Source organism: Solea solea, chromosome 9 (assembly GCF_958295425.1).
Source record: "Solea solea chromosome 9, fSolSol10.1, whole genome shotgun sequence".
Lineage (NCBI taxonomy): Eukaryota > Metazoa > Chordata > Actinopteri > Pleuronectiformes > Soleidae > Solea > Solea solea.
Genome location: NC_081142.1, coordinates 21,963,247 through 21,983,742, shown reverse-complemented (window position 1 = coordinate 21,983,742; position 20,496 = coordinate 21,963,247). Strand labels below are relative to the sequence as shown.

Below are 20,496 nucleotides of genomic sequence, written 5' to 3'. Positions count from 1 at the left end.
GTGATATAGGATGGAGCCAGCGAGGCTCATCATTGTCCAAGTTTCACAAGCATAATCTGTGCCCTTTTCCTAGTTCCACAAGCACTTCACTGTCCTCTGCCTGATTACGCCCATGCCATTTTCAGAAAAACATTGCACAACCTGCCATATTATGATATTACCATTTTGGGAAGACTTACACACACAGAATACATTCAAAAAATGTATTAAACACATATGTACAGAAATTATTTGGTCATACATTTTTTGTAATTCATAGTCATTTCTAACAGACACAAAAATTCAATTCATCACACATTATGTGGTTCAGATACAGCTGCCTGTGATTATACACTTGGCCAGTAGGTGGTTTCGTGTGCACATGAAGCTTCGAGAAATGAACCCTTTCTCGAACCAATTGGCTCAAGTGGTTCAATGCCTCATGAGGCTTCATCTCACCATCACTAATTGTATTATTGTTATTATAAAAATGTTCACTGTGTGTATGTGTTAACTTTGGTGTGTATGTGTTAAAATATCCATTTTGGGCTATTGTGTGTTTTGATCTGTGGCAATTGCTCTGAGACAGCAAGGGAAGCTCCGTTTCCTCTACAATGTCATCAAATGTGTCCTGTGTTGTATTTACGCTGACAACTTCTGCTGGAATATATAAACCAGCTCCCTAACTTCTGGTCCGTCGTCGCTAAAGGGGAACTTGGACTTTGAAGGGTAATGTAACATTAGCAATTGAAGCTTCCAATATGTGTTTATATGGACTAATATATGATTCACTGTAGAAATGTATTTATGATGCAAAATTATTCTTTTCTGATCTGTAATTGATTGTGGCACTCGAGCTGATTTCTGATGTTGCTTGTATACGCTCACCAAATAGTGCCTTGGACTCACCCTGCAAGACAAGACTCGGGAACAAACTTCACATTTAAAATAAGCTCTCTGTGGTTGGACAATACGAAAAGCGTCATCTGCGAGGGCCCGACATCTGTCGCCGTTTGATGACGTAAACGTTATTTCGTAAACATGGCGGAGAAAGAATCGCTGGAGAGACAAATCAAATTTCTTGGTGGTAAGTGTTTCTTTGAGAATGGTGGCAGTTGTGTGAGCAGCGGGCGGATTAAAAACACAAAGTCACAGCTGCCGTTACCTTTAGCTGCTGGTGCTGTCTCCCTCTTAAAAGACACCTTTTTTGCCGTAGAACTACCTGCTTAGCATCACACTGCGTTCTATAAATAGTTTAAATTGACGTGTGTGCTGCCAGGTGTCAGTTGCTGTAAACCAATTAAAAGATTAAACACGGAGTTACACTATTGTTGTCATCCACCAACGACATCGACGTCACTACGTCCTTTTCTGTGCACTGATTTAGCCGCTGCTAGGCTAGGTTATATCGCCACGCTGCTACCGTTTCACGCGACAATTGAACTAGATGTGTTTCCTAAAACAACATCATTACGTCTTCTCAGTCCCTCTACTTACTTTACGTAAGAGGTGACGTTTGTTGTTCGTTTTTACATTTAAAGGTGTGTATTTCGGCGAACATTCTGGGCTCGAGTGGCTGACATCAAAGCCACCGTTACTTCCTGAAGATTTTCACAATAATGTCCACACCAGATACATGGATACGTTTGAAGTCCATTATCTCAACACATAAAGGGTCGATTGGTGATATATAATATATTACAAATTAAGGCACCCTAAAGTAAACGGTCCCAGTCAATTTCACTCGCTGGACATCATTACTTCATGTCTCCTCACGGTGGCGCTGCTCAAATGAGTGAGGGGAAACTCGGGCGGAAGTCACCTGGCCAGTAGACTTTATTGTCTATATTGTGATGTGTAACATTTTGTTTTCTTCAGTTAGACAGATATCGTGATGTCTTGCAATATATTGAATTATCACACTGTATCGTGATATTATTGGTATCACATCAAGAGTTACACTGTAATTCTCACCCATAATATTAAAGGGTAGTCTTCACATTAGGACTTTGGTTAAGCCCGGGGTCTCAAACTCGAATGACCTGGGGGCCACTTAAGTATTTAGTCTGGTTAGAAGAGGCCCGGACTATTGAAAGAAGTCCCAACATTTTAGGAAAAAGTAACTGTTTAATCGGGGTATTCAATCATTACAATGCAATAATGCTATTTGTGACAAATTCAAAAGTGTGTGAATGAACCTATACATTTAAAGAAAAACATAGAGACATAACTCATAACTTAATTGAAGGGCCGCGTGTTTGAGACCTCTACTTTTTATAGATCAAAGACATGGTGAATATTTGTCATCGATCAAAGCAGAGTTGGGCAGTTGGTGGAAAGATGATGCGAGAGAAATCATTTAAAAAAAAAACCCATCAGATTTAGGTAAAAACTTCAATCACCCATGAATCAGTCACTCTGTGATTAGACAGTGTGGAAATCCACAAGGACAGACTGATTACATGCAAGTTCAGCCACAAACATGGAAGAGAGTGATTATCTGATGGGGCAAATTGAGTCACTTCAGGGTAAGTCTGTGAGCAGCGTGCGGGTTTAAAAGGTAAGATCACAGCTGTGATTAGGTTTAGCTGCCGGCACATAGGTACAGGTTAATGTTAGCTGCCAGAAACCAGGTAATGAAAGTTGTGTCAACAACATCAGTGTTTCCCCTACATTCATTCAGCTGTGGCTCACCACCATTAAAAGAACACATTGCTATTTAATTGTCAACTGTTTTGATATTCGATTAAACAGTTTGCATATCTATTTTTTTTAAATAAAATCAATTCTTAAATGTGAATATTTTCTGGTTTCTTTGCTCCACTTAACAAAAAAAATCTTAAGAAACTGAATAATTTTCATTTGTCATAGTTTTTAGGTTTGGGAAAACTTCCAACAGTTTTTTCGTTTTTTACTAATGTAAAAATAAACACAATACTCGAGTGCTACAACTGAACCAAGAATCAGGCTTTTTCAGAGTTTCTCCACAAATGTTCGGGTTTATCATTTTACCTCAGATACTGTAGTTTGCACTGTACACAATTTGCATGTGTCAGATGCTCTGATTGAAAAGCTGAGTATATATATATATATAAATGGTAAATAAAAAAAAAAAAAATCAGCGTCATATATTGTTGCCATTCGATTCCCTGATTTCTATAGATTGGCATCTGCAAAAAAGTCAAATTGTCAGGTGACCACTAAATCACTCTTATTTCTATTTCTATTCACAGACCTCATCAATGAACATAAGAGGGTCCATGGTGACGGACTGTTTCCATCAGCTGTCCAGAGGGAACCACAAGCTACAACATCAGCCAGAGGCAGAGGTGGCAGCACATACTTCAATTCATACAACTCCAGAGGGAGAAATTATGCCCCTGCCCCTGCAACTGAGTACGCAGGGAGTTGGAGGAAAACACATTTTCTCAGAAACAAGAATCCTCAGTCCTCTACTGGATGTCCTTCAGCTCCAGCCTCCTCCTCCTCCGTGGTTCATTCTAGTATCCAGCCTGCGACTCGCAGCATCTCACTGCACAACTCTAGCAGAGGAGATGGCGGTGATAAAACCAAAACGGCTGCTTTATCATCAGGGTTTGCTCAGCAGAAGAAAGATGGCCACACTTGCAACATCGCTGGAATAGAGAAAGATCCAGCAAAGGTTGAGTCCATAAATGGTTCATATCCACGTTCAAGCTCAACAGGCCCAAGCTCGCAACACAAACAGACCGGTACTACAGAATTACCCCCCTCTCCTCTGTCGAAAGGAGCAAAACAAGCTCCTCTGGCAACTGCGTCTCTCACCAGCAAGGCTCCAGCCACCAAGTCTTTTGAAAAAAAATCCAAGTTCACGTGGGTGAAGAGCCAAAATGATGGAGTGTTGGAATCCAAGCCAGGCACCTCCATTTCTCCATCCGTGGAACAAACTGTCAGTGTTTCTCCAACGTCAGCCCCCAAAGCTGCGTCCGCCAGTGGAAGCTCCTCCACAATTGCTAAGAAAACCCCTGCCAAGAAGTTACCGCGAAAGCTTAGCCCGGCTGCTGCCGCGTCCAAGACCTCCAAGTACAAATGGGTTTCCTCCTCCTCCACCGGAGCCCAAGCCAAGACCTCTCAAAAATCACCTGAAACCCTGCTTCTCCTTCAGAGAGCTCACGACACGGGAGAGGCCACCAAGAGACTCAGAGGTGATAGAAGTCACAGAGGAGTGAGAGGTGGCCTGTTTGTTTCGCCGTCTCGTGCCTCCCCTCCGTCCTCCTCCCCCGGAGGTTTCAAACTCCGCAGCAGGATGAAGATCATCAGGAAGTCTGCAAACAGGTAAATAATGGAAACAAACACAATGTGTGTCACCGTCTTTTGCCAGAAGGTGGCAGCAAAGTTCACCTTAACTGCTCCTGGCCGTCTTAGACTGCTTCCATTAGACTTTTCTTGTTATAATCTGCTTAATAGAACATTCCAGTGTCCCACTGATGAAATGCTTTTCTTTCGCCCTCTGTGTTGTGACGACAGTGGAGGTGGGTCAGAGAGGGGAAGCAGCCCGTCAGCAGGGAAGAACTTCCCGCAGGGACGAACGCACTCCTCGACAAGGACTCCCCCGGGCGTCAGGAGGACGCCCTCCAGGGACCTCGTGCCTTTTGGCCGGCACAAGTTGAGGCGGCTCTCCCCCACGTCACCGAGAGCAGGTAAGGGCACAGACAAGCACAAGAGTATTGTTTAGTTGCTGCTGTAGCCACATTGTTTATTTTCTGCGGAAAAGTAGCATTAAATGTGGGTGGGGGCGGGTGTGACTGCATCTAATCAGGTTAGTTGTGGTCAAGCTCCATTTGTACAAACCCATCAGCAATTACACTAACTTAATTTTTATGGCACATTTCAACCAGAAGTGACAACATTTAACAAACCAAAACAAAAGGGTAGAATTTATCATTAAGAATAAAAGAAACACAAAAAAACACAACTTCTTAATATGAATTCCAGCCTACAGGCTGATGATGGCGCTGTGACAACTGGTTTTTCAGTCTTACCTGAAACGTAAAGAACTTAAAAAAAACCTTCAGTCTCCACTGGAGACTTTCACTGCCTTCATTGAGGCTGATGTGATACATAATTATAATTGTAGGCCTTTTTCATTGCAGCCATTTTGGAGGAAAAGCACAGGTGTAAATGGTCAAATGAGTGGCCTGTTTTCCATGTCACATGCCTTTTGTATCTCTTGTGTCAGGATGATGGTTAAAATGCGGAATCATCTCGTCTTTGGTGATCTGTCTGCTAAGAAAAGCTCTAGTTCAGTTTAACTGATCTCTCTGAATTTCTCCATTTCAAATGATTTCCACTTCATTTCTGCATTGCTGTTGATCCCTTGCATCCTAACTTTAGTCTCCTTGGTGTTTGCGTGTTGCTGTGCTTCCACATCTCTTGCTTCTGTTATATAACCTGTTATTTTACAACCAGCAAATCTGACAAAAATGAATTGGTACTTTCATACCTTTAATAGTTTTCACATCTGTGTGCTCACAGTTTTTCAGTTCCTCACGCTGGAGGTTTATAGATATGTGCCAGGTACCATGTGGAGTATTTTGTACATAGTAGCTCCTACATCGCTTTTGATTATAACACAACAGTGAAAACCTAATGATATTTATCAAGATACTGCATTGTATGCATTTTAAATAATTGGCCCTTCAGCTGCAGCACCAGTAATAGTTACTCCCTGCATCCCCAGTAGAGGGCAGCATCTCACACCCATGGAGTGGCTTTTTTGTTGCTGGTTGTCATGGCAGAGGGTACACATGGGCAGGGGGGTGGGGGTGGGGGGTTAATTGATTGCCCAATTCAGCCGTGATGGCGAACAAGTGCCGATAGCGGGTAATTTGCAGAGGTGGAGGCAGGCAGCGACACTGCTATCAAGCCCTGGCACTGCTCTCCCTCCAGTAGATAAAAAGGAGCTAATGCATAATTATCCTTTTGCAAATTGGATTGTTTTAACGAACTGTAGAATATAGGCCTAACCTGATGGAAAGCAATCATTGTTTTTACAGCCCCCTCCCTCTTACCCTCTCTCTCTCCACTTGCCCCTGCAACTCTCCGGTCATTTTGCGTTGCACCCTGCATGCCTCGTGCCCATCTTGGTATAATCTCCCCTACTCAATGGAGTCAGAAGACATTAGAAAAGCCATCACTATTAACATTAGGCTTTATTTGTTCCCTTGGCTCTGCGTCTATCAGTCTGCCTCTCCTCGTCTCATATTTTAACCTGCGCCTCCTTCGTCCTGTTCTTCTTTTTGTTGTTCAGTTTTTTGTTTTTTTTTAACAAACTTGAATGGCCTGTGGTAAGAACACATGCATCTCTAATTAAAGACGGGGACTCCGAATTAGAGACACGGGAAAGGTGGAGCAAGGGTGAGTGCGGAGGAAGATGGAGTGAGGAAAGCGGCGTGCAGCCGTCTGCGCCTCTGATAAGAGCTGCTAATAAAGAGCAAATTGAATTACTAATGATGGGAAGCAGAGTCCCTATAGATGAGCCCGTTAACACCAACCTTATGACCACTCACACATGCGTGATAATACACTCACAAACAATGTTTCTTAATTTCCTCCTCAACGACTCGCTTTAACCTCCCCTCCTCATGTCGAGGTGGGGGGTGTGACCGTCTTCTGAGGTGCTCGGTTATCTGCAGTTTAATTTAAAGAGGGCATAAACCTAAGTAAGCAGTTAAAGCAGTAATGAATCAAGAGGTATGTGTGTGTGTATATGTATATATATATGTGTGTGTGTGTGCTTGCTGCATCCACATCCGGAGACAGCCATGTAGCCCAGATAATCTAATAAAACAGATAAATGTCAGGATCGGACAGAACAGAGGGGAGGATTGCTGAGCCGAGCGCCTTCAGGCCCCATGTGACAGGCTTCGGGTGCGTTTTAGGTCTCTATCTCACTCCACTCTCCCTCTCCTCCCTCAGCCTCGCTCACACGCTCTCTCTCTCCTCTCTGTAGCTGTCTCCATTGCTCTGTCATTTTTTAAGCTCTCCACGTTGCTTTGCACACTTCAGGCGTTTTCAGGCCGTGTCTCACTTGTCTTTGTGTCTGAACTTCACTGGAAAGTCACTGTAGAGCTAGTGTCTAATTAACAAAACTAATCCAAGTATTTAATGACTGTTGATCAATCACCAGATTATTGTTTGAATGTGAATTAATTATTCAACAACAGCCGAAACCAAAGAGATACCCGGATAACTTTCACAAGAGGGAAGAGACACAAGGTTTGAACGTTAAATAACCGAATAATCAAGTCATTAAAACAGATACTGATGACTAAGAGCTGCGATAGAAGACTCACCTTTCAGTGTGACGTAAGTTGTTATTTATAATTTTTCCAACTAATAGTCGTTTGAGCTCTCTGGATGCTGTGGTGTTGTGATTGTCCACTCAGGACGAGGGTCCGGCTTGCTTTTGTCCTCCATTTTCACAGCAAAACAACAAAAGATCACATTTATTATACTGATAAATTCAAAATGGATCAGCTGCACTCAGAACGCCCTCTGCTGGACCATGTGGTCATTACTTCAGATGTTATATGGTGCTTCAAGGCTGTATATTTTGAACTCAAACCGGTTTGTGACGGATATTAGAATTTTGGATAGAGAGTGACGGACCTATAATCAAGTGGTCTAAGAAGAGAGCCAGAGCTCTGCACCTTGTGTGTCCTCTGTCCCCAGCCTTTTGGAAAAGTATATTTTGCCTTGTATAGCCACCTGCGTATTTGTACGGCGTGTTTTCCTGCCAAAATGGCGTCGTTTTGATTCCGACTGATCGACTGTTCCATGGAATATATTAGAAAAGAGGCAGCACATTCACTCTGAGATGTAAGAGGAAAAATTGGGCTGTCCACTTGAAGTATTGTAATATTAGTGTTCACGGTTTTCAAGGCCATTGTATATTTTACCTTGAAGTAGTCTGTATTGGAAAAATGTTAATACGTGGCAGTTCATGGCCTGTTACAAACCACAGAGCTATTATTAGTCTGACACGCACTCTCATAAAATGAGGATTTGGGTGTTTTGTGCAATGTCTACTCCACGTTTAAATCATGAAGTCCACACAAAGTGAGTCTGATTGTTGACCTGTGTTGTGTTAGTAGTAGGAGTGGCGCTCTCATGGTGGCAACGCCGCCACCTTTGGTCCGTCGGCATCGGTTTACCAACCCCCGCTCCGCCTTCCAACACTGACACCGCGGAGCCCATTACTGCCACTACCACCTTGTACAGGGATCGCGTTACGGTTCCTTCAGTGATCCCATTTATTTCAGCCATAAATCAAGTGCTGCTCTGCATTGAGGCGCTGCTCCCACTGCTCCCCATCATTTTCCCCTCCTTCTCCACTGATATGCATGTACACACCAGTACTTGGTGCTCTGTGCAAAAACTGTTGACTATTAATGACTAATATTAGGATTGGGTGATTGTTAATGTATTTTAAAACATGATCAGTGCTTTCCTGTATTTATTACATTGCCATTTTGAATAGTTGCTGTTCTAATAATATGCTTATTTTGCCACTTTAAGAAACAAATCCATGTTATCAATTCTTTATTATTTTATAAGTTGATGTTCCCACTTTGAATGTGTCTGTCTTCGTGTGAACACATAAACAAACCATTATTCAAATGGGTCACACAATGCTATTTAAGCCTATCAGCTCAACACGACCCTCTGTGTTTCCTTACTATAGCGGCATGCATTTAGATCTCGTTTCATTCCAGCGCTGCACACAGGAAGTGATTTGTTTAATGTCAAGACAGACAGAGGCAACAGACACATAGTGCTAGTAGAGCGAGGTGGCGGCAAACGGGTTGGAATAGGACTGAAATCACAACGTTTCCCGGTGGTCAAACAGTTTGGTGGGGGAAAAAAATGCTTCTAGTAAACACCCACCCACCCCTGCGCTGCTTGCGAACACACACAAACGCACCCCCTCAGTCAGGTCTGATAGTTTTGTTTTTTGACAGAACACGTTTTCAAGTAATGTTGCCAAAGGTTCAACCCTGCAGCTTTAATCCATAATATATCTTTTTATTTAACTCATAAAAAATTCTACGATGGTGTATTTTTTTTTTAACATCTAAATCTCCGTTCTTTCCCCGTATCGCAGCTTCAGCTGTTTGATGACTCGTCGTTAATCTCATTTTGCGTCCAATAATGATAATAACACTTTTCGAAAACTTTTGATTTAATTAACATTTCCCCCTGGTTGGGATATAATAACACTCTATATAACACAGTAAAGCTGTCAGTCGGTACATTTTTCATGCATTGCAACATTTGACACTTCACTCCTGTCCTTTTCTGACTCGGCTTGGCACAACACGCGCCTGTTTATTTTTGTTTGTTTATTTGCATCACTGTCTGGTTCACACTTGCTCCAGTTTCTCCCACTTTTCCTTCACACTTGTGGCCACTTGGTCCTGCGCTCTCCTCCTCCACTGACTCACCCTCCCACATTTACACTGACGCAGCCCAGTACATACACATTACACGCACACACACACACACACATACTCACTCTCTCTCTCTATATCATATGTTGATTATTTTCAGAACACTTTAGTGGTCAAATCATTTTAGCACTGTGTGTGTGTGTGTGTGTGTGTGTGTTTTGTAGTTGATGTGTAGGACCCCCCCCCCCATCAGCTGTTTTGCCACATACCGTTCTCTCTAAATTCCATTCTCTAGTGCTCTCACTGTATTATCAGTTGGACAACGCACACATTTGCACCGTTAGGACCTTAACCTAATACACACATGCTGGCATTCTGCCCATTCCTCTTCACTTTCTCAGGCTCTCTGTGTCAAACAGGTGGACCACTTGTCTTCTCCTTCTGTCTGACTTCTGACAGACTGTGGTTTTGTCTCTCTTCCTGTCCCTTCATACACACACACACACTCACTCTACACAACATGTGCTGTGGCCCCACACAACCAAACAAAGCAAAAGTCGTTTAATTGCCTTAAAGGAATATTTCACCGTTGGAAAGTTGACTGTCTATTAAAACTGGGTCATCTATGTAGTAGAAATGTAAAATAAGCAAAGAAGTGCCTTCTTTGCTGAGAAAGGCAGAAAAATAAAATTTTGGCTCATGTAGATGAACGACAGCAACTCCCAGAATGCACTGCGCTTGTTGCCCCGTGAGAGTCTTGCTGTCTCAAGCTTCGAAGCAGACAGTGCTAGTTGTGTAAACACAGAAGTTAAATATATATAAATATATAATACATATAAAAATACAAAAGAAAATATGTGCCACCTGCGACCAGAGGCTTCTGGTTTTCACCGAAAAGCAGGTCGTTTCCCTTGCAGCCATATCAGTTTAAAAAAGGCATTTTATCATTGTTGTTCTCAGTTTACTCTGGAGAGCAAGAGCCGGTTAGCGTAACTGTTAGCAAAGACGGTGGACACCGTGTTTACATTCTGGGAATGAAGTCTTGTCCCCCTATGGGTGAGTCTAAAAAAGTGCGGAACCGGCGTTGTAGTTTCAAACCTTGAACCGATGCTTGCCGTAGGGCAAAATTGGAAAGGGAAAAACAGATTTTTTACAACTCAGTGGAAACCTGAGGAAGGGAAGCACAGTTTTTCTAGCAAAACAAAGCCACATGCAAATCGGTGAAGTATTGATTTAACAATTTAGGCAGAGACGGCTGTTGTAGCTTTAAATTCTCATCTGTTTTTAGCATTCTAGAAACCCCATATGCATTTATCTTTGAGCCTATATATACGCGGCGTGGTTATTCAGTTGCATGAATGATTATGTCTCATGTACGACGGTGTCTTTTGCGGGACAGGCTCAGTATAGCTCTGTAACATTTGGCATTTTGATTCACCTCAGTATCTAAGGAGCCGTGTCATGCCAGTGACCGGACTCCTTTACGGACTCAATGTCCACAGGAGAACTACCTCACCCCTTGTGTGTGTGTGTGTGTGTCTGTGTCTGTGTCTGAGACCCTTCCTCCTCCTCCTCCTTCAGACTCCCATTAAACTGTCAACTGGCCATAATTAAAGTTCAAACTCATTTGAGACGAACATGCAGATGGACGTGTGTAGGTTTCCTGAGGACATTCTGAAAGCAGTGAACACTTGTAGCGCTTTGCTAAACCCGCTCAAGTGACCCAGCTCAGTTTCATTGCATGAGTTTCGAGTTGCTCAATGGGTTTTACCATTTAAAAGATTTGTCAATCTCATGTCATGTTCTCCAACATCTAACACTCTTCGATTCGTTTGACTTGGCTGCTGTGTTCCTCTCAGCTGTGTGTGCCGTCATATGTGGGGGCAGTTTTTAGGTTTTTTTTACGCTGCACAGTTTTATCTACACACAGAATGAGCGGCATGTGTTGAAATGTGCAATCAATATTATTGAGGAGTGAAACCTGAGCCTGGGATGACTGCGACTCCTTCCCTGTTAAGGAGGTAAATGTTTTCTTGGTATCCAGAGGAGCGGCTCATGTGCCAGGCTGTCCAAATAAATCAGAAACCTAACAGGACACAGGCAGAGCCCCACTAATTATTTGAGAACACATGCAAGTCACTTATTGGTAAATATCTGGGCTGGGGTAGGGGGTGTTGCCATATTTAGCTATGGGAGTGTGCGTCTTTGACAATAATCTAATACTAAAGGAACTTTTTTTATTATAGGATAAAAGGTTTTTACATCTGTTGACTCGTAACTGTGACATCGCAGGTGTAATGATTGTTTCCTGCTTCATTTATTGTCTTAAAGTAATGATTTGCTATTTCAATAATGGATTGATTAGTTGATTATCAGTATCACAGTTTTTGCTTTACAATGTCCAATTGTTTTGTTAGTTCAGTTCACATTGCTGCCAGTAACTGAGACTAGTGGTCAGCTGATATTGGTTTTTCAGGGCTGATATTTATACCAATTATTAGTTAATGAGGCTGATGATCAATATTTACAACTGAAATGCATTTAAAAATTTTACATATTCCAACACACAAAAAATTGTTAACATTTGTATCAATGCACAGGCACAGCCTTTTATTCTTTTATTACTTTGTAATTACTTAAAAAAAGGGCTGTAACTATTATTCGATTTTTTGATTATTAATCGATTTAGAGCTGAAACAAATTACTCGATTATTAATCATTATTATTGAACATTGAAAGTGAATAATTTAAAGACATTTAAGAACCTCATTATTTCCAGGTTTGACAAACACTGATTGACATTTAACGTTTTCGATTACTAATTTAATCGCCAACTATTTTCTTCTTCTTGAATAATTAAAACAGGCTTTCAGATTTCTCAGCTTCTTTAATTGTGAATAGTTTCTGGGTTTTTTGCTCCTTGTATCAAATTCATACTGATCTTTGTTTCTGAAGATGTTCAAGAACATCATCATTTCCAGGTTTGGTAAACGCTGACAAATATTTTTCGACATTTTCTGTCTTTTTTATGGACCAAACAAGTACTCGACAGAATGTGATTGTTAAAATACAGTGTGCCAAATGTGACAAAATGCCTAATATTGGCCCCCAATACTCGGCTAGGCAGATAATTGAGCAACTCTTACTCAAAACATCATACAGTACCCTTTTTTCCCTAACTGCAGATTTGCCATGAGCTATCATTTCAGTATTTTTAACCAGCAGGACTGACTGTACAGTAGCAGTTACACTAAGCACACATATTTGGATTGTATCCATCCATGTGCACAGACACTATCAAAGTTTCACCGCAGTATTCAAAAGGGGGCGGCAGTAGTGAATTTAATAGGCTAAATATTATATTTCATAAAAATGTTATTCTGTTGTTGCCGGGCCAAACTTGCATCCCACAAGATGGGGTTTCGTCACTATAATGTCAGTGTGTAACTCTGGATTTAGTGTGTGTGTGTGTGTGTGTGTGTGTGTGTGTGTGTGTGTGTGTGTGTGTGTGTGTGCATTTAGGTGCATGGAGTTTAAAGAGAGGTCTTCTATTACACCATGACATCATCATACTAATAAAGAGATAAAGGGGAAAAAAATGATTAGAAACATTACACTTGACATGTATTTTAAAAGTGACACAAGTTTCAGGAATATCAGCCTAAATATCTGCATAGGTGAAAGAAAACTTTTTATGTGTAAACTCAACATAATCCAACAAAAGCGTTTTATTGATAAATTGGTGAGTTTGTCAGAGCTTGTCTGCCTGACTCTGTTCTGTTCTGGTAAGAGGGAGGGGTCAAGTCGGGGGCTGCTGGTAGGTGCTCCATAAATTTTCACCTTTTGTCAGCTTGAGAGTGGGCTGGTATCGCTGCCCAGCCCCTCGCCCTGTTGCCCCGCAGACTCTATGACAGTAACACTATCCCCCCGGAGCTCTTCTCCACATGTCTGCACACACTCATGTGTTACCATAATAATCATTGGGCTATTGCCGTTTACGTGGGAAGACAAGCAAAGAGTCCGAGGAGTGCTCGGCATGTTAATTATGTCCCCCCCACACACACATGCGCACACACACACACACACACACACACACACACGCAGCATGGGCACGGACACATGGTTGAGCAGGGATTGTGTGACTGGTGTGGGGAGCCATTCTGGGTCATGGCAGAGTGATCTGGGCACTGGACATGGCTGTTGACATGGAGGGATAGTTTATGACTCGAGGATCCTGTTAACGGATTTGTATGAAATTCATTAATTGTATTGCACCCTTAAATCACACAATACTATATAGTTTGACCAAGTTTGAAATGTGGATTCATTTAAAGCCTTTCTTAGGGTCTATTTGCTTGTGAGACCCAAGAACACGACCGTGCACTAACCCCCAACATCTGATGAGTGGGTGACTTTCTGAACGTTTGAACCGATGTAATTTGTTTCAGTGGAGCACACTGCGTAATTGCAAGTTGTGAAGGATATCAAAATACCCCTCTGTTGGGGGTACCCAGCACCGGAACCTGCGGTCAAGATTGGCTGAGAGAGTATTGTCACGGGACAATGGAATTGAAATGGGAGGGAATAGAACATGCTATTTTTAAATACACCCTGCATTATAAAATAAAGGGGATTAAGGGCATCATAGAGTTTATTGGCTGTTTATCGCCATCCGGCCAGATTAGGGTTTACCAGTCCTAACTGTGCCTTGGGAAGCTGAACTGAAAAGCATCTCAAGGCTCGAACAGAATGTTTCCTGGTAAGATATGGAGCACTCGAATACATGACACTGTTTACATCAGTCCAATATGACTATATGCAAATCTGCAACATGTGGAGAGTTAAACAGCACTGGCTAAAAGCTGTAATTGTAGCAGCCCACTATTGAGAACTGGCATTTTAGTTTGGTCAAATTGATAATCTCTTGTCAAGTTTGTGATAAGACTCTTTACAGACATAGAGTTAAAAGTATTAGATTTTTCATTATGGTTTGTTACAAAGTGCTCTGTTTCATTAAACAGTGACCATAACAAAAACTTAAATCTTCAGTACTTTTCATAATTTCCTCTGTACACTGTTCCTCTTTCTGGTCTTCCACCGGTTCATATTCTGTGCTCACTGTATTTCTCTACTCCCTGTCTGTTCAGAGGCATTAGCTGTATACCCCCCCCCCCTTAATTGATGACTTGGCTGTAGTCTCATTGGGTTGTTGGAGCCAAGCAGGGGGCGAGACCCATATTCCTATAATATTTTGTGTCATGTGAAGTGATCAACCCATCATCCCTTCTAGCTGAGGTTTTATGATCATAAGCTCTTAGAGATATATATATATTTTCTTTTTTCACATCCTAGTCTTTCAGTCTGTTTCCAATCTTTTATGTTCACCTTTCAATCTTACACGCTCCCCTTTGCATGGCTTGTCCTGGATCTCTATCCAAATTGCTCTCCAGGATGAGGTCCCAAGTTGAGGAGAAACCCGATCTTATCTTCTTGAAATTTTTTCTCAGCCTTTCCAACTTTCCATTTCTGTCGTACTGGCCTGGACACCTGAACCCCTCCACCAAGTCTATTTTGGTCTTGTTGAGTTATTCAGTGACCCCCTACTATCTCCCCTACTGGCCCCTACTACTCATTTCCCATCCATCTAAGTCACTTCTCTACTCCCAGTCACCACTTGATCTCTTTGTTCCTCCCATGGGAAAAGTTAAGTTTTGTCCATCCTCTTGGGCCCCATAGGTATTTGACTGTGTCTCCACCCACGACCAGCATGCAAACCTCTAATCTCAATGCCCCGACTTTCCCCTTACATCTCTGACCTCTTGGCTTGCGGTCAGAGGGTAGGCTTCCTAAGTCCACCATATCTCCCTACAGGTGTCGTCCAAATTCAGTCATTAAGAATAATGTTGTTGGGGTTACGAACAAATGTGGGACACATTCTTCAGCAAAGACACAGTGACAGGTGTAGAGTGCATCTGTCAAATGCTTTCTTTACTTCCTCTTGTTACTATAATTTGAATTGTTGGGTTTCTCTTCTCATAACATTATAAAGGTTTCTGCCTTGGTAGCTACAGTGCCTTGTGATTAGACTATGTACCAGCCTTAAATCTGCTTTCAAATAATTGGTGAACTCCCTTAAGGAGTTTTTTTTGTAGCCATATCAATTGTGTATACCCAACCTGTTGCCCATGTTTACTTTGGGGTTTTGCCTCATTACAAAGTGGCTCAACAACCTGGGCAAACTGTTTTTTACTCCATCAGATCATGCAGAATATAGATCAGTGTTTTCATGTCAGTTAATTTGGCGACTACAGTGTATAACTTGCTGCAAAAACTATACAAATAAGGACCAAGTGGAGATAGTCTTTCATTTGCCCCATTAGTCTCTCATGTTCTCATTCTCACGTAACCTCTTCTTCATTCAACCTCCCACTTCCTCATCATCACACCAGTGTTTAACGTGCCCTCCTTTCCCACTCCCGTCTGTTCCACTCGGCCTCAGTTGTGTTCAGGTGTCTGATAATGGAGGATTGTGTGTTTGTTTGTCACTCAGCATGCTGTTGTTAAAGCGTTTTAAGATAACGGCTAATTTCAGCTGGGCTGTATTGATTAGCTGCACTGGAGATTGTTTATATCCACAGAAAAAAGCTGCATCCCTCCCATCATCCCCATCCACTGCTCCTCCTGTACCCTCACTCTCTCTCCTTTGGCAGGGGTCTCTCTCTCTCTCTCTCTCTCTCTCTCTCTCTGGTTGAATAATTAATGAATGCTTAACCTATTTAATTAGTGAGATTTGCTCTGACCAGAAGCAGAGTAATTGAGTCATCAACCTTTTGTGTGTGGTTGTGGAAAGTGTGTTGCAGTGTGTGATCATCATATACAGTACTGAGGTGGTATGAGGTGTCTCACTACATTCTTCCTCATTCACTCTCTGGTATGGTTTACACTAGTGCTGTGGTTTTGACGTCATGCCCATGACTTGGCATTTGTGGTGACGGAATTATCACCTAAGGTATTATTACCATTTTAGTATTGCACCTCTGGTTCTTCAAGCTGTGTTTTCAGCAGGTATCATGCCAGCAGTTCCAATGAGTGGCTAGTAGAAATGGGTCAGACGTACTGAGGACCGTAGCGTGCAGGCCGAAGGACTTACCTAAAAAATATAGCAGTCGACGCCTACAAAATATAGCCTTCACCATGAGATCTTTACCTACTTACTTAAATGGCCTTACCAGGTCATTTTGGCCCTAACCCGAACCTCACTTCTTCTCAATGCCTAACCCTAATCCCCGGCATGCTCTTTTCCCCGAAATCGAGTCGTTTCTTGTACGTGATATACTTAGAAGCCTTCCACTTTTCTGAGATTTCTCTCAAAATCCTCTATTGTAGTGAAAACTTCGGGACTTCTAGCTTGGGGAATAGTTGCCGGCGTCGGCTTTTCATTGGCAGCCGGCCCTCAGTATGTCACTTCCGGCACCACAGCCCTCCGAAAAATCCAACCGTAGAAATGTGCCGTCATATCTCATAGAGCTCTTCTTCTATGGTTTTAACAGCGGCTTGCATTCATGATGTTGCAATACTGCCACCTTGAGTTACAAAACTACTCCTTCATTACCCAGTCTGTCAGTCTCTCTGTAGCTCACATGTGACTTCACGCGCTGGGCACCAAATTTCAGAGATACATTTGTGGCACATACAGCTATGTACTGCAACATGCTGTGGCAAGTTTAAGCAAAGCAGATCAAACAAAAGTAAGTTTATTGTAAGTCGCTTTGGATAAAAGCGTCTGCTAAATGACATGTAATGTAATGTAATGTAATGTAATGTAATGTAATGTAAAAAGGAATTAGAAGTACAGGCCTGCCTCAAATTAAGGCTTTAACATCTGCACAAGTAAATACAGAGCCGTTCATTAATTGAGCAGAAGTAGCCCAATGGACGCCAACGAGTAGTTGGATGTTTGGCCGGTGGCCAGCGCGTATGAAAAGCTCACCATAGCTGAGCAAAATTAGGATTCACATCAGTAAATTTAATAATTGTATGATGTCTTGAGTAGTTGGCCTGGTCCTAATTTAAAGCCTGGCTGGTGGATTGTTATTAGCAGTGGTTAGAGTTCGCTGGCACTGGCACCAGGTGTGACTCTGATCCCACTTTGGCTGAGAGCAGAGATGACACTCGTTGGTTAGAGAGCACAAGTCCCAATTCCATCATGTCTCCTCGGACCAGCAGTGACTTGGCAGAAGCACCCAGAATCGAGGGTCAGTACTATTTATATTCACCTGTAAGCTGGTCAGGGTGTTCGCCAGAAATGTGCACACCACACACACACACACACACACACACACACACAATAGACTGTGCACACGTTTGTATGCACGTTATGTTGTGCATGTTAACCTGAAGAGCCTATTGCATTTCTACCAGTGAGCTGCAGAGGGGGCTCTGCGCATGTGTCACTGCTGGCTCAGCAACACGGTGTAACATCTGAGTTTTGAGTTGAACTAAATTTGATGTGACACTCTTTGCCAAGCACATTTGGTAATTTAGTTCTAGGTCATTGCGGGCCACACATGTTAAAATGATACCAACATTCAAGTCAGTGGATAGCAGATGAGTACATCATGTACTTTAATTGACATTTATATGCCAGTAAATTACCCAGCAAATAAAACACAAAAACAATATTAAACATATAAAGACTTTTAAAAGCAAACTGACATTTTGGCCATAGAATAATTTCATTACAGTAACAGTTATGTGATGGAAGAAAATTTCCTGGCCCGTACATATAAATAAAGTATAAAATGTGACATGAAAGTGTCTTCCTCTTCTCGGTGGGCCACACTTGGCACTGTGGCGTGTCTGTGGGGGAGAAGCGAGTGTGACTGTGTGAGAGAGTACAGTATTGATCTGGGGCAGTTCATTTTCTGCTGTCCCTGGTGAGTTGCTCTGGGGGAAATAGCTAGTTTGTCTCCTGTCATTGTAGCTTCAGAGTTAAAGAGGAAAAAAGAGGAGGGGGAAGTGAGCCACTTGTCTAACAGGAGCATCACGACCACAGAGAAGCATTGGGATCAAACAGGCTCAAATTCAAATGTCAGAATTGATGAAGTGTCTCCAGGACACATGCTTGTATGTACACTAGTGTTGAATCTACATGTGGGGCTAATATTGTGTGGGCTTTTCTAAAGAAGGTAATATTGATCACTTGCCGTTTACTGTCCCCTGCTCTCTTGTGAATTGCTCTGTGGGAAGTGGTTAATTTGTCTCCTGTCCAGGGGGCTCCTCTCTCTCCCCGTGTGTGTGTGTGTGGTTAATTTGTGTCCTGTCTTGGGGGGGGGGGGCTTAGCTGTTAAATACCTCACTCTGTCTCTGTGGAGACACACTGATATCATTGATTGTCTTGTTCGATGACAGTAATGCTAGACTGATTGGCAAATAGCTGTCATTAACGAGCTAAACTCAAAAAATTAAAAGTGGTGAGTGCTGGTGAAAGTGAGATCAACCACAAATGTGTTCAATTGTTTGAGAAAATAAATGTATTATTGTTTATTAATTTGCTTTTCTGGGTTAAATAGTTTTTAATCCCATTCGAAGTCATGTCTTAAGCTCTGTCCTGACTCTTTTTGTCCAAATCAATACAACAGTAGATCCAGTTTTTCCACATCCTTAATGCACAGGATGTTTCCAATATTGTGTTGCAAAGGTGGAAAAGGCTGCTCAGATCAGTTTGTCTCGCTAACATGCCCTATTTACAGCAGTCTTCCTTTGTGTGTATGCTTACATGTGATACTTCACAGCATACCTGCTCTCTTACAGTTTAGCTTGTATACTTGGGGTTTGTGACCCCAGGGTTATTTTGGAGAGGATTGCCATCTCTCATGACTCGCAGTAAGACTTGTCTTTCACTGCATTCTTGTTTTAGTGAGTTTGTACATATAAACAACCAATGTGGAGCAATGTGTGTGTTGAATTACCACACTTCGTTTTGTGTAAGTAATACACGAGGCACGTGGATCCTGCAGCCCTGGAGTCAAAGATACCTATAGAATGGAGAAACCATGGTGTAATTTATCGTCCCTATCGGTAACCTATCTTGGGAGGTATGATATAGCTTGATCCTTTAGCACTTTATACACTATGTAAGGAGGAGTAGGATGCTACAGTGAGCCAATGTAGAGAAGGTTACACTGGAGCAATATGGTCTCTCTTTCTTGTCATATGTCATATGTGCTGCAGCAATTTCTATCAACTAGAAGCTTACCACAGACTAATTTTAACATGCTTATAAACAATTGGAATTGCCCAATCTTGAAGTAACACGAGCGTGGATTAGTTTTTCAGCATCTTAGGGACAGGATGTTTCTTGGGCTTTATTTAGACTGCAGCCCAAATTGGATTTTTAAGCGTATCCGGATTGTATCTAGCTTTATTTTTTGGCAGTCTTGACAGTCAAACACATGAGATCTGATTTTTCCAAAGCCGTTTAAACCACATTTAGAAGTGGTTTGGATTTTTACATATCCGTTTAAATCTGAAAGGCTTGGTCGCTCGGATCACTCTCAACGATTGACACAGTGGGAGACAATAGTTTAAAAATCAGAAGAAAGTTTGCACCACGGCTCCATATAACCACTTGGCACAGAAATAGGCACATATTTCTGATTTCAGATTTTGTTTAGACTAATTATTTTTCCTATAACATATATTCCTATTTATTATTATTATTTCCTATTTCAATATAACTATAGAAATCCATGTGGAAGACTAGACTAGACTAGACAATGTCAATGTGGACACACACAGATCGGATCAAATTATTATACACAGATTATGATCGGCTATGCTTACAAATCTGCAGTCTAAACAAGGCCTTATAGGGACAGGATGCTGTATATGTATATATGTGTATATGTGTATATATTTTTAACACATAACACTTCAACGCAACATCTTGACCAACATGCAGACTTGAGAAGCCACAGATCGACCCACAGACCTCTTTGGATCAGTGGACGACCCAAGGTTTAATGGTTACGTTGTTTAGCTGAAGCTCCTCGGTTGTTCATTTCTGCTGTGACTTTGAAGGACC

General features: G+C 42.0%; 1 protein-coding gene across 2 annotated transcripts in view; it reads left to right on the top strand.

Moving 5' to 3' along the window:
- The first annotated feature begins 986 nt into the window (after positions 1–986).
- zc3h3 (zinc finger CCCH-type containing 3) overlaps positions 987–20,496 on the top strand; it is a 55,209-nt gene continuing 35,699 nt past the window's right edge. Inside the window, exons 1-3 of one of the 2 annotated variants that reach the window (XM_058638819.1) lie at positions 987–1,066; positions 3,213–4,293; positions 4,486–4,658. In XM_058638819.1, coding sequence (XP_058494802.1) covers positions 1,021–1,066; positions 3,213–4,293; positions 4,486–4,658 — 1,300 coding nt within the window. In that variant the 5' untranslated portion in view covers positions 987–1,020. Of the gene's footprint in view, positions 1,067–2,333; positions 2,508–3,212; positions 4,294–4,485; positions 4,659–20,496 lie in introns of those variants that run through there. The other variant, XM_058638818.1, reaches the window with a different exon arrangement.